General features: G+C 45.4%; 1 protein-coding gene across 5 annotated transcripts in view; it reads left to right on the top strand.

Moving 5' to 3' along the window:
* Positions 1–14,994, top strand: part of PDZD2 (PDZ domain containing 2) — a 203,151-nt gene that overhangs the window by 150,398 nt on the left and 37,759 nt on the right. For 4 of the 5 annotated variants that reach the window (XM_021380824.1, XM_021380822.1, XM_021380823.1 and 1 more), the window contains 3 exons: positions 619–751; positions 2,594–2,761; positions 13,930–14,041. In XM_021380824.1, coding sequence (XP_021236499.1) covers positions 619–751; positions 2,594–2,761; positions 13,930–14,041 — 413 coding nt within the window. The remainder of the gene's footprint in view (positions 1–618; positions 752–2,593; positions 2,762–13,929; positions 14,042–14,994) is intronic. The other variant, XM_021380825.1, reaches the window with a different exon arrangement.

Below are 14,994 nucleotides of genomic sequence, written 5' to 3'. Positions count from 1 at the left end.
TGTTAGGAGGAAGTTCTTTACTCAGGGGGCAGTGGTACTGTTGCCCTGAGAACTGTGGTGCTCCATCCCTGGAGGTGCTCAAGGTTGGGTTGGATGGGGCCCTGGGCAGCCTGAGCTGGAGGGGGGCATCTAGCCCACAGCAAGGGTTGGTCTTTAAGATTCCTTCCAACACAAGCCATTCTGTGATTCTCGGCCTCAGGTGCTTGGTGATGGACCATAACCCAGTGAGCCTGATGGCTTGCAGGGGTTTTTTCCCAGGTCCATTTCTGGGAGATGGGCCTTTCCTGTGGGGTCATCTGTAGGTGAGGACGGGCTGTGCACCCCAGGGGATTGCTCACTCCCAGCCCTGCCTCTCTGATGGTGAATGTGGGGTTCACTGCTCCTTCTCATGCATCTCCAGGGGGGCACAGAGAGGGTCTGAGAGTACTCAGCCCTGCAGGCAGAGTGAAGTGGCTCTGGGTATAGCAACAATTTCCAGAGGGCACCTTCCTGAGCTCCCTTTTTGGTCAAACAACACTTCACTGATCGATGCAAATTTAGCATCACCCAGGTCACATTTTACCCCACCAAAGCCCTGCAGCATGGTGGGAGCCCCACGTTCCGTCTCTGTTTTCACAGGGACGGCAGGCTGACTGCAGGTGACGAGCTCCTGATGATCAACGGGCAGTCACTGGTGGGGCTGTCCCACCAGGACGCTGTGGCTCTCCTGCGCTCAGCTGCTGGCATGGTGCAGCTGGTCGTCGCCAGCAAGGTACGAGCAGCACACACTCTGTCCTCTCCCTGGTGTCTCCCCGAGATCTGTCCTCAAGGGTGTGTGCATGGAAAAGGCACATTTTTGAGATGGAGGCACGTGTTTGCATTTGCTCCCCTAAGTTTAACGTAGTGCTACTGGGATTATTATCAGTAGCTGCCATAAATTTGTGGCAAATCAGCAGGGTATAGACCACAGCAGTGACTTGCTTGTATTGTCACTATTGTTCATTCTGCAAATGAGGCTGGATTTAGTCATGCAGACATTACTTAAGTTTTGGCCAAAAAACATTTTCTTAAAATATACATAGGCTGGTAAATAAAGCAGGCTGTACTCAGCCTCCTCACACGCTTGCCTGTGGAGCCTGTTATCTCTCTCCGTATCTGTGTGCTTGAGTTCTCCTGATGATGATCCCTTGGCTTGAATTCCTTATTTTGTCCTTGTTAATAGCTTGGAGCAAAGCTCTCACAGATAAACTAGCATGAAATTTCAGGGGAATGAGAGTGGAATTCATTTATTAGGAGGGCTCTTAGTTTTGCTTTCAGAGATCAAGGGAATATTACACAATATTTTTGCTTTGTTTAAAGAAATCCTGCCCACCCCAGTTTGCTCATTCCCCTAGACCACAGCCTGGTGCTCCCTGGCTTGGGTTGAGACCAGTTCTCAAAAGTGCTTGGGATCTCAGAAAGGACAACATGACCACTGAGGTGGTGGAGGGACCTCTGAGGTGGGAGGAGTGGCCACGGGGACCACTCTTGTTATCCCAGACAACTTGGTGAAGATTTACATGAACTTCATTTCTGGATGCTCTTTTGGCTTCCGAAAGAGGCTTTTTATTTCTCATTGTGGTCAAGAAGAGGCCCCGTTTCTCCGTGTTAAAAGTGAAGAGCCTGTAACTTCTCTAATGTTTAATTTAGACAGTAAACTTCATTCAAGACCTTCTGTAAGCTCCCAGCATGATAGTAGCCCCACCAGTGTTTATTCTGGAAACAACATGCTTTGAACTGGAAAAGGTACATTTTGTACTTCATTTGGACAGTTGGAGTCACTGCCAAAGCACAAGGTGGTAGCCTGCATAAAACTATCCTGAAAATAATTTGCTTGCTCATGGAGTGGCTGCATCAAAATAATCCCTGTGAATAAGCTTACAGAGTAGAATTTCATGTAGAAAGGCATATATAGGTGAAGCGTTCCCCAGCAGATTCCTTTGGCTGCTGTTTGTTGGTATGGGAAAGCAGCCCTACAGTTTGGCATACTGAGCTCTGCAAGCACAGGATTTCCTTTGAAAGCAATAAAACGAGAGCCTGTCTTACTACTGCCTTCGGCTGATGCACGTTTACCTCCCAGAAAACACGCCAAAGCCAGGGGAACATCTCCTGAAGCATTTGGACTGGGTAGGTGGAGGCTTACGGGGTCAGTTCTCCCAAACAGCACTGTTGGTTTGTTGTCCTGGGGCATGTAGATAGGCGTATATGTGAAGGGAGCACAGCGTGAGATTTGGAACACAATGGCATGAGTAATGAGTCTGCAAGCTCTGCATCTGCTTGCCACAACATTAAATGAACTCAGGTGGGGAGGAGCAGACAGCTGGGGGAGAATTTATTTTAAATTCTCTTTTAGGAAATCTCCGTGTTTTAGATGTGTATTGGCCTGTGTCTGCTCCATGTGCACATTAACACCAGTGCTGCTGTCAGTAACTGGACTATTACAGGTCAAGCGCGTGGAAACATGTAAGGAGGGAGGACTGCTGGGGAGCTCCCATGGGGCAGGTGAAATGGGGCAGAGTCGCCGTGACTCTGGTGGGTTCATGTGATGTAACACATTTTGTTGTCTCTCGGGTAGGAATCCACCGAAGGGGATTTTCTGAAGTACCCATCTACCAGTTTGCCAGACTTGCTTAGCACTTGCTCAGTCCAAGACTCTGTCTCTTGCACTGACAATAAAGAAAATGAAGAACCTGAAGAAGAAGATGTGAAGGGAGAGAATGTGTCTCCTGAAACACTGGTCGCTGTAAGTGTGGCTTTGGTGATGTTTTCACCCTCTCCCTCGATGCCTGCTTGCATCTGTCTTGTTCTCCTCCAGCCTGGCGCAGATGGGACGGGGCCATCAAACCCAGCCCTCTTTGCACAGAAGGTGGTTGGAAGCAGGGATATCACCTACTACAGCATCTGCCCTCTGTTCTGTGCTGTAGCAAAGCAATGGCATGGGCAGCAGGAGCTCTTGTGTCCTCCAAGCCATGCAGCAGTCATGGTCTTTCCTTTCCTCCCAGCTGCTGGGTGGTTTTCTGCCCTTTCCAATACTTTTGTTGGAACCAATGGGACGTCTCTTGCAGCGCTTACGTGGCAACACGCTCTCCTCTCTGCTCCTTCTGTAGCTAAACTTCTGTAACACCCTATTGTCCAATTCTTCAAGGTTTCATTTGCTCTGCTGATGCCAACGGATGCTTTTTCAGGGGAGGAATCTGAATTTCTGGCTATGAACTGTAACTGAAGGTCTACTGAGTAAATGCTGTCAATTGATAATCTCACCCGCATTCCCTTCAGGGCTGCATTAAGCAGAGATTAAGTGGATTATTGTTATTTATTTGTAATGTAGCAGTTCTCTGAAGCTTCATCAGTGTCCTGGGCCTCTGTTGTATTGTACAAATGCAAAATAAAATGATGTTCTCAACGCTAAAAAGCTTACAGGCCCGTTTTCAGGCATGAGAAAGCATGTGGATTCAATTGAAGCTTTTCTCTTTGTGATTTTTCTCTTCTTTTCTCCCTCCCACCCCCCCTTTCTGCGGCAATTGTAATAAATCTCTGAAACCTTTGGGTGGCTCAGATGTGATATCTAGCTTGGTGATTTGATTATGTATTCTTACACTTCTACAGCCTTGTGCTACGATCTGCCTGATGCCAGTGTTCCCTTCTTGCCTGCATGTTATCTCTGCTCTAAGTCTTTGCTTACAGCAGTCCCCACTCTCAAGCATCTCTTTAGTGTGACAAGTTTTGTTTTCTCGTTAGTGATGTCTGCACAGTCTTCTCTCCCATGTGCCAGGTTGCTGTTCTACGGGGAGAAGGGGAAAAGGAAATAAATCAGGGATGCTCAGTGCTGATGACATGATAGTGTTTGTATGCAAACTTAAGTGGGCATCTCAGCATTCTTTTGGCTTTAAATATTCTCTTGTGTGTATTGTGCTTCAAGATCTGGTAGTGTTTTCTAAGCGTATGGCTCAGCAAAGCTTTAACCTACAAATCAATTTTGTCAAAAGTTAATTATACATAGCTTCAGGATGCAGTTCCCTGGCATTCCAGCAAATCTTTCTGCACATGCTACCAATGCCACTTCATATGCTCATGAGTTTCCAGGCAAGACTGTGTTGTTTTTATCAAAGGCAGTTTTGAGATGTCACTGGATATTTCCTTTCCCAATTTACAAAACTGTAGGAGAAGCTTGAGGTAGCAGAGGTACACACTGCTGTGAAGAGCCAGCTGGATAAGCCTGGCATAGCCCTTCCGTCTGTACTTGAGTTTGTGTCCTGCCCTAAAATCTGTGCTGAAGCTGCGGCGGTGGCGATGGCTTTCGAGCTTTGGTTTGCCTGCCTGCCGTTGTCACCTCTGATGGCAATAGCTCAGAGCTTTTGTGATGCATCACCGAGGGGTGGAGGGAAAATCATGGAAATCTGAATACAGTAAATGTGCTGGAAGAATGGCAGGAAGATTTTTTTTCCCCTCTGTTTCTTTTATTTATTTATTTACTTATTGGAGGGGATGTAATTCAGAGGGATATAGGCCTGTTGAGTTAGCTATTGGTGGTTCTTAGGACGTCTTATTTTTTCAGTTTTGCTGCACATGAAATTTTTCCTCCTCTAATCCAGCATGTGGATGCCTTTGCATTCCTTGTGTAAGTGCTGTGTCAGCCTCGGGAGTGCAGGCAAAGCTCTGCAGCTCGGCGTGGGCAGTCCACGCAGCACAGACCCCCAGGCTCTCTCTGCAATCTGATCCACCATCCACACCAGCCTGGCTGGATTGGGCTGTGAGAATCCTGCATGCCGCCAGGCAGGACGTGGGAAGGTAAAGGTATGGGAAAGATGAGCTCACACGTAGCTTTTCTCTGTCTGGCAAGGTGGGGATAATTTTTCACAGCAAGGCTTTGAGGCTAGTTTGAAGGTCAGCGTGAGCATGAAGCATCATATGATTTAAAACAAAAAGCAAGCAAACACAAAAGCATACCTATATGATTATACATAGTGTATGTGTGTGTCTAAGTATGTACCTATATGTGTATATATATTCATATATATATATACATAATTGCAAAACTGCTTTAGAAATCATTGTTCTTAACTGCTCCCACTCCCTTGAATATATCCATGTGTGTTCTCTTTCTCTCGTATATTCCATATACTGGTGCTGTATATCACTATTGCTGGTAGTTAAAGCAGGAACTGAGCTGGGCCATTTTTTGTCAGTACGGATGTAATGATTTTAGTGTTCCGCAGGGGCTGGTACTGAGGTCTGGGCCATGTCACTGGGGCTGAGGTCTCAGTTGTAACATCACATCTCCTGGATTTGAGGCCAGTTCTCAGTCCAGCTCTGGACAGTTGTCTTTGTCACCACGGGTTGCTCACCTCAGCCAAGAAGACACTGAATTTTCTTGTTTGTTGTGCAGGGTTTTGCGGACACTTAAAGGGATGCTGTCAGGTGCTGGATGGCCAACTAACAAAATTAATTCAGAGGCGTTTATTGTCAACTGATGTTTCACTGTTGCTAGGAGGCATTACTTTCGGAGTGACATACTTACATTCCTGATGGACTCACTGCTAGTGCAGCAGCACCTGGTTGCTTGTAAGCTGATCCGGGCTCAGCACTTGGGCTCGGATGGATGAATTTTACCTCTGGGGGCTCTTCACAGCCTGCCTGTGAGCAGGAGACCACCATCCAGCTGCTGCATGCCTGGCAAGGTTTCCAGTGAAGTCGTGTTTGAATTCAAAGGGGCATTGCCAAGCAGAAAACGGAATGGCTCGGAACTGAGATACAAATTCTAACATTCTTCCATGTAAATATTTGGAACTCAACTGGAGCAGGCTCTGAGCAGCATGGTCTAAGTTGTCTCTGCTTTGAGAGGGCAGCTGAACCAAGGTCTCCCAGAAGTCTGTTGCAACCTGACTTGTTCTGTGATTCCATGAAAATTAAGAAGGGAAAACAGTCTCCTTTGTAGGTGCTGGATCCTCAGCATTTTCCCTGTCAGCAGGTTCTCCAGAACCTTAAGTTCTGTTCCAATGTGTTCAGCAGGGAAATATAATCTGAGCTATTCAACTGCACTAGGACACAGCAGAAGAGTTTTGTGACATTTGGAAACTGTAATCTAAGAGAAATTTTGCTTGTAAGGCTTAACCAGAAATCCATTTGTTGTGTTTTATTAATTAAAAATGTCATAGTAGAGTTTAATTTGAGCTCTGTTTTTACAGAGTCTGTTTAATTTGAAACATCCCTTAAAGTTGTAACTTTAATAAAACTTGTGCTGCCAGATAGAAAAACGATTGCATTAATATCTTTAACGTGTATTTCTTTCAGAGGTAGTTTGGCCAAAATGTTCCTGAACTTTAGATGTGAAATACAGGGCCACAGAGTCAAGTTGTATTACATTGTCTTGAGTCACTTCGGGGATTCTAAACTCTTCCCTAAATCCGTATTTTGCCTTGTGCAATTGACACTGCTGTTTTAAAATGTCATTATTTATGTCCAAGTGAAATAGGATGATAGGGTAATATTTGCCTCTGACGATTTTTTTTAATTCTAATTCATTTTTCCTAGCATTTCTGTTGCTTGAAATTGCATCTATTTGTCACTGTAATGCTGGATGGCAGAGCAACATGGGAAATGAGCTCTAAACAGAAAGCAGGTCTGCCAAGAATTTGCAGAGTGTCTGATGAATCTGGGACATTTTGGGTCCCTTGGCAGAGGCACATACCATTCTTAGCTGCTTTGAAAGCTTTTAGCCTTTGTTTGTGGCAGTGCTGTGTTGTTCAGTATATGATGATCTGTGTATTTTCATTCTGAAGTGTTCTACTTCAGCAAACAGCTTTGTGTTAATGGGCTGGATGAGAAATTCCAAGAAGTTATTAATTACAAGTAGAGGGGACTGCCTTGGGAGGGTGGGATCTGCAGTAGTTGAAGGCAGGGAGGAAGGCTGGGGACTGCTCCTCTGGGCTTCACTGCATCTTAGGCTCTTTGTGATGTGTGCGGCCAGGACTCACTGGGCAAGTAACAGAGACCGAATGTGTCTGGTTAAAGGTTTATTGCAGGAGCTTCCTTATCTGTCAAAACTCACTTATGTTTTTGTTTTTGTTTTTGTTTTTGCAAGGTGTGCTCCAAAAACCTACTTTGTGAGCATGCAGAAGTGCATTTGTTTGCCCACTCTGCCTGCTTTTATTTTTAATCTGACACAAGACTGGTTGGTTATGTTCTTTTGTGAGCCTTTCTGTCTTACTAGGGAATCCATGTGTAATTACCTCTAGCCATGCAAGCATAATAAGGAAGAGGATAACAATGCCATAAGTTTAAAAACACTCTCGGGGTCAAAAGTTCTTCTGGAAACACTGGGAGAGAATTTCAGAGAAAGCATTATCATTGAAAAGGAACAGGAAGCATAACTCAACAATTAAGTGTGCAGAGCGTGGGGAGGGACCCTCATTACTGAGAGGACTCAAGTGCTAGCTCCCATTAGGGCACTGCATCCTCGGAAGGGTTTGCTGAGACATGACTCATCCTCAAACAGGATTGCATGGCTGGAAAAGAGAGAAGCAGCTTTTGCTGTCAGAAATCTGCCTTGCACAGAAATGCATTGCCCGGGATGGATGAAGATGAAGGACAGCCCCTGTCCTGGAGACGGGCTAAATAACTCCTTGGGCTTGGAGCCTTGCTGTAGATGCTGCATTTGCTGAGGGCCTGGCAGCACTGCACCCATCCAGGTACAACCTTGTCCAGCACGTCCCTGTGGTGCTGAGTCCGTGCAGTGCCTTTCACTCATGCTGTGGTGGAACAGATGCTCTGGGTCCTGTGGTAACTGCAGAGGACTGGTGAATGGCGAGTTGTTAAAGTGTGGATAGGAATTTGGGCAGGAGGAAATTACAAAATATTTGGGGACCGGCTCTTGTTTGGTTCGTGTGGGTGTTCAACATGAATGTTAATCAGACAGTACTGCAGAGGGTACATAGAATCATAGAATTGTGGGAGTGGGAAGGGACCTGTAGAGATCACCTAGTCCAACCCCTGCTGAAGCAGGTTCCCCACAGCAGGCTGCACAGGTAGACATCCGTTATGGGTTCCTGTAGACTTGATGCAGTCTACGAACCATGAGCTATCTCCTGATGCTTGGGCTGGGTGGAAGATAACTTTTTGAGTTGACCATAAATATCAGTGTAGACAATGCACAGAGTGGTGATATTTCCTCTTCCACGTGACGAGTTTGAAAGCCAAGTCAGCAGAGTGATCGAAGTGTAAGTTTATCTACAGTACAGGTTCCACATGCTCTTTGTTTTTGTGAATGAGGGCTTTTCCCATAAAGCAACAGATAGAGTACAGCCTGTCTCTCTTCGGGCTGTTTGGATAGCTGCCCGGTTTTGAAGGAGATGAACCGCCTTTAGCAAGCTAAAAATATCCCTCTCGTGGCACTGGGACAAGGAGATGCTGTCACAGCCATGCAGTTCACATACATTAACAGAAAGATGATAAAGGCTCCAGGATTTGAGAGTTAGTGTGAATGTCGTTATCATTGCATCTGCAGCTTGTTTATCTACGATTTACTGAGCGTGTACACAGCCCAGTCTCGGTTGGGTTCTGTTAAAACATATTCTCGATGCACTGTGTCCAAATAAATGCAGCCTGTATAATGTATGAGGCTTCAGTCCTTGATTCAGGTATAAAAGATGCTTAATGCTTATGTATTCTGTATCCTCTCATGTACTTAGGGTGATATAAACAGTGGTTTTAGAGCTGAAATCTAGAGCTCCCCATCAGCCGTGCCAGGGGAATGCTCTCTGCAGCTGTGGGTTGATTGTGGTGTAAGGGAGGTCTCGCATCATTCTCAGGAGAGTTATTTATTTTCAGGTTTGTTTACGGCTTGCTTTGTCCCTCACTACAAGTAAAAAGGTTGTCATTAAAAACAACAACAAAAGCGGCAGAGTGCTGTTTGCTATGATGTATAGGCTCCGTATTTGTGCTAGGCTGCAAGCTGAGCGTTTATTAAAGAAAATAACAGGAGCAGGACCAGCTTTCACACAGCTGGAGTTCCATGTTTGTCTCCTCTGTTTACCAGGACCAATCTTCAGGGACTTCGCTGCAGTGCATGGAGACATCTCGTGGGCATGGAACATACTGCACACAATCCTATCATCCTCACTGATGTGTGGTGGGGAAAAAGGATAAAGCGTAAAAAAGAAAGCAGCAGAGATCCGTTTCTGCGCCATTTCAGAAATGTATGAATTCGATTTCCTTCAGCTTAGATGATGTTTGTAGTGAAAACTGTAATATTTTGCAGAACGTTAAGCTGGTCCAAAAAAGATCAGGAGCTATTTATCTGGGAGCGTCTTACTGTTTCCAAGGCATGTGCTGTCTGTGGTATCTGTTTCTTGGAAAACTCAGTCGTGTAAGCTATTTCCTGCATTTCTTTTAAAAGTTTGTCTTTTCAAAATGTTCTTATTAATTTTAGCAGCCACTTAGGAACCTGAAACTGAAATCTCCTTTGCTTAACTGGAGCCCTGGCCATGCCATTATACTTATAATTATACATTATATATATACATATATACTTATAATTATACATTATACATTATACTTATGTAGCACCAGGGAGCTTGTGGAGCTGGCATGGTTGGGATCCATCCCCATCAAAAACCCACCCGCGTCCTCTGGGCACGGTCAGCATGTTGTTCTCCTGGTATCAAACTCACTGGAGTGGGAGCTGAGACGTCTCATACAAAACAAATTGAGCACTCTGGAAGATAAAAGCAGCTGAGCTCTGCCATGGCGTGCTTCCATTCTGTGTGCTGAGGGTGCGCGGGCAGGCATTGCTGCTGGCTTTGTGTTGGTGAGTGCCAGCTTGGTGTGTGACGACTTTGTAGACTGTATGAAGTGTAATACAAATAACTGTCAGAGTTCTGCACTGACTGAGGCTGACAGTAATGCCCTTTCTAGTATCTGCTGCATTACAGCAAAGGCTTAGGCTGGTTTTTGAATGCAGGGATTTGTTAGAGTGATTGGCCAAGCATTCTTGGAGACCACTTTAAAGGCTTTTGTTCTGTTTATTTATAATTTCCACCTATTGAGAAAATAGGGCAGATCTCATTCTTGAATGATTATCACGCTTCCTGATCTCTTTGCAGCACATGAAGCGGTGGTTTCCAGCAGTTGCTTTGCCATTAGGTAATGGTGGCTGCAGTTCCCATCCCCTTCTCTGGGCAGGAGGAAGCCCAGGCTGTGCCTGCTGGTACCAACACGATCCTTACCAGGAATGCTACAAATAGCCCAAATCTGAGTCTGTGCGATTTCTCATGAAACCCGCCTTGGCAATGGGTGAGAAACTGGGGCTCCAGGTTCTTCTGAGATTAAAGACTGTAAATAGTCCTGACACGGAGGTGATATTCCCCCTCTTCTCCTCCATCCCTGGTTCTGTTGGGTATTTGCATTCGCGTTGTACCAGCACAGATTGGCAGTGCCCTTTGGAAGACTTTGCTCCAGAAGCAGTGAAATATGCATTTAATTACTCCTGATGAGCCTCGTGGTCCTGCTGGGCAAAATTCCTCCTCTGGCTGAGTCTGGGGCATAGGAGGGTCCCCACGCACTGCAGCCTGGAGTGTGGTGGGTCCCGACTCATCCTGGTCCTTCCAGGTTGTGTGCATGCCTTGAAACCAGAGCTGTGCTGACTGGGATTAGAAAATATGCATCCTCTGCATTGTTAATTCCAGTAAACTACAGTGCTGCTCTTTGTCATTTATCTGGGAGATGGATTCAATTAAATGGAAAAAGAGCTAATTTAGAAGGGAAGGCACTTTGCTTTTTGTGCAAGGTGAAGGGTCTTGCGGAGCACTCTGCCTACCAGACAGCACATTTAAGGCTTAAAGCACGCTGTGCCTCTCAGAGCAATAACTAATGGCACAGATAGCTGCAGCAGCTAGTTATTACAGATCTTCAAGGATAAAGCTCCGCAATTTTTGGAAAGGCTTTAGGGCACCCCCTGGTCTCATGGGATGGACAGGACTTCCTGCAGGGGCCAGGTGAAGCCAGTTGGGCAGTGAGTGCTTTGCAGCCTTCTCGGATGAGGCTGGTGCTGTTGGGGAAGCCAACAGCTGAGGAGCTCAGCAGCAGCAGCAGCGAAGCAGTTTGCTTATTAAATTGTGTCGTCCCATGTGTGCTGCCTTGTTTCTGTAAATCAGCGACAATTGCCAAGCTGTTTGTGGTTCAACAATGCAAACTCTCATAATCCTGCTCCTCATCTTGCCTCGTTAAGGGCCTGGTCACACTGGAGTTCTGCCCAAGTGGGAGTTCTTGGGGCAGTTTTTGGTCCTGGTTCAGTGCCAGCACCATGTGTTCGTGATGGCACTGTTTCCTTTGAAATCAATTGAGATGTCACCATCACTTGATCCCGGAGTTACTTAATGAACTGACGAGATGGGCTCTATTTTTAGATCTCCCTCAAACTATGCATGCTAAAGCTCCCCTTGTCCTCAGCGCTGAGACAGCATCAGGCAGGATTTATGGGTTTCGTTTAATAAGAGGCGTGCAGAACTGAAATAGAAAGCTCCATTTCCTTGAAAGTGAGGCAAATTAAAATGGCATGGCAGTGCCTTGAGACAGTAGAGCAATACATTCACGTGTGGCCAGGAGGATAAGGTGGAGCTGGGCTTTTCTTTCTCAGTTATAGCACAGCCAAAGATTACAGACACACGGCTGCTGGGAGCTCTCGCAAGCGTTGCAGATTGGATTTCTGAGTGTTTTCTGAGAAGGATAAAACTCTTGGTGGTTTATTAGTGAGCCTCAACAACTTGAAAAGCATCCACTTCTTTGTGAATGTCTTCCCTTAAAAGTTTATGATCTGTGTCAGAGAAGTATTTTTTGCTAAAATAAGAAATAAACAGATGTAGGTAATTTAGATGTTTCAGTCTTATTGTAATCTGAAGCCAAGTTGGATAAAATGCAATTTCAGGAAGCCAAGGAGAATGTCTTAAGGCTCTCCCCGGTGTTTGCACCTGCCCCAGGTTGAACATGCAGGGCAGGTGTTTGCAGGCTCCAGGATTGCATGGGGACGAGAAGGGATGGGATGTGCTGGTTTGATGCAAGTGGCAGCTGACCCCTGATTTTCCTCTCACCCTGCAAATGGGAATGTATGGAGTTGCACAATATGTCTGTACTTCTGTTGTGCAGTCAAAAGCAAGAAAGATCTGAACCAACCCAAACCCCATGTAGTAGAAACAAGGAGTATGCCAGCGAGTCACTCCTGACACCAGCTCAGCATAGGAACAAGTCATAGCAGTGATGATTTCGAAGTCTCTATGTAGATTGCTGCAGGCTAACCTAATTTTTCCCCGGACTCCAAGTTGAAGGAAGCTCTCTGGGGGCTCTCAATGGTCTCATTGAGTATATGTGCCTGTGTCCATGCACACTGCAGGAGCAAACAAGCTCTGCAGCTCCAGCACCAATCTGGATTGTACCCAGCTCCAGGAAAGTGAGATTGGGTCCATCCCTGTCTGTTAGGGTGGATAAACTCCACGTGTCCTGGCCTGGTGGCTCCAGAACTGCAGCTTTGCAGTGTGGGGGCTGCTTGGAAGGGGAAGCAGGAGGTCACCATGGTGGGTTTCATGACTTGGAAAGCACAGGAAGAGCATCAGAAGACCCAGCCAGGATGGGCAAAGATTGAGTGGTGGGTTTGCTTGTGAAAATAAATTGTGCTTTTGCATTAAATATGCAGACTGCAGTTGTCAGTGCATATGGTCCAACTCTCACTGACAGTCAGGTTAGCAGAGCTGCAGAGGCACGCAGCATTGTATCTACAGGGTGGAGGCAAAATGCCACCTTGCTTAAGTGTTCTGTCTTGTTTTTGTCCGTGGTTTGGGTTTCTTGGATTTAATTTGCTTATTTTTACATTTTTTCTGGAGTGAATGCCTTACCAGGATGTACAATTATAAGTTCTGGTTGTATCGGTGTCATGATTTTCTTCTTTAGGTAAATTCTGTTATATGGAGCTTTTTAAGTTACAAACCGCTTGGTACCAGAAGTGGGTTCTGAGGCTGTTGCTGCAATGCCTTGAAAAATCAACAAGAAATAGACGGCGTGCACAAACTATGTGTAGCTACTAATATTGAAGGGAGGGGGATAAAAGCCAAAGGCAAATAGCAGTTTCTGTTTCAGCTTTATCTGCCAATTTTATCTTTTTCCTGAAGTTTTTACCCTTTGTACAGTAATCACAAGGTATAGACTGTGCAAAAAAAAAAAAAAGCTTTGGTTTACTTGGCTTTGGGAGAAGAGGGATGGGGCAATTGGAGGTAGGATCTGAGGAAAATCATGCCATTTGTAAGCTTTAAAAATGGAAGTAGAAATTATTTCAACAATATGAGTATTTGGTGATTTGAGGGGATTCTTTATAAACTGACTTGCAGCAGTTCATACAATACATTGAACTTAATATGTGACTGGTGAGGGTTTGTACTGAAAGTTTTGCCGTCCTTGCCATGAGCCATCTAAAATCATGCAGGAGGTGTGTGATGGGTAATGGGGTGAAAACGTAGAGAAACTGGTGTGTGCACAATTAAAGTGATCATCTTTATAAGGATGTGATGGTTCTGGAAGTTCGCTGAGCAGAAGAAATTCCAATAAAAGCTACACTAAAAGGTTGTTAAAGTGCGTGTGGAAGTCCCTGAATGAGCTGGTGCTCGAGTTGTTGTGGAGGCACTGGAGTGGTACCCTGTGGAGGCTGCCTACCCACGCCGAGCTGTAGGCATACCCATTGGTAAAAATATTCTGTAATTTCCAAAGGTATTGCTGACAATTACTTATAGGTACTGGCTTAATCCAGTGACATCTTTGTGAAAATTGGAGATGATGTGCAGTGGAATATTTTTTGTCACTTAATAAAAATTAGAGGAATTCTGTCAGCTTCACTGGTTCACAAAGTAAATCAGATTTTCTTACTTATTTTAGGTGATGGAAACTGAGAAGTCTCAAGACCCAGCTTCTGCAGAAGTGTCCAAAGGCAATAACCAGAGTCCAGCTCTGGGAAGTGGCATACTGAAATACAGAAGTCGATCCCAAGGTAATGCTGGGTTGATAAAAGACAGCAGTAGGAGAGGTTTTATGTTGTGTATTTCTTTTAGCTCCCTAAAAGTGAGGTAGGTTTTCTTTCCTTTGGACACTGCAATAGTTTAATTTGGAAGGAAAATTGGAACTGCAGGATGTTTGCATTCAGGCTCCTGAGTTGAACTGTTGCATTGACAGAAAGATGAAACAAAATTTTGTAAGCTGCTTTTTTTTGGACTTTCTCTTCCCCTTTCCTCGTTTTTTTTTCCCTTTCATTTTATACATCTATATTGCATATCTGTTTCCATACACTTTGATTTAATGGGCTGGGGCGAAGGAGGTCTCTCCAAGTGTCTTCACCAACACATCACCATTATGGCACTCTACATTTTTGCATTGTGTCCAAGTCTTAGCATTAACCTGTGTGCAGAGTTCAACCAAATTCTCATCCCCTATACACTATGAGGCGCCCTCATTTCCATTTACTGTGATGTTTTTAGCATCCTCTGGGCAGCTGCCATGCCTGCAGTCCCTGCGGCTGAGTGTTGGTGGCTCGCTGCGGTCCAGCCCAGAGCATCCCTAAGCCTTGGATGCAGCATGGGAAGGGAAACTGTGTTCAGAGAGGGGGAACAAAGCACAGAAATGAAACTTCTCCTAGAAGACTAGTGGGGTAGGTGACAAGGAAGGGTTAGTGGTGAGTGCCCAGAGGGCTTGGGAGTGAAAGAAAGAGCAAGACACTGGGTCTTGCCAAGGTAAGTGTCGTGGATGTGTGTAGCAGAGGCATGCCTAGCAAGAAAAATAGCAGTAATTTCACATCCCAAAGCAGAGAGTGGGTTTAAATGGAACTCTGGGAGGTGGGTACAAATTCTTCCTGTGGATGCAGTGGTAAAACTCCAGTGCTGAGTGAAGACAAGCTCTGTGCTTGCTCCCTTCCTAGTGCTCACACAGCGCCCTGGGCAGGAGGAGGTG

Source organism: Numida meleagris, chromosome Z (genome assembly GCF_002078875.1).
Source record: "Numida meleagris isolate 19003 breed g44 Domestic line chromosome Z, NumMel1.0, whole genome shotgun sequence".
NCBI classification, from domain to species: domain Eukaryota; kingdom Metazoa; phylum Chordata; class Aves; order Galliformes; family Numididae; genus Numida; species Numida meleagris.
The sequence above is the reverse complement of the archived record's forward strand: the minus strand, read 5'-3'. Positions and strand labels throughout refer to the sequence as shown.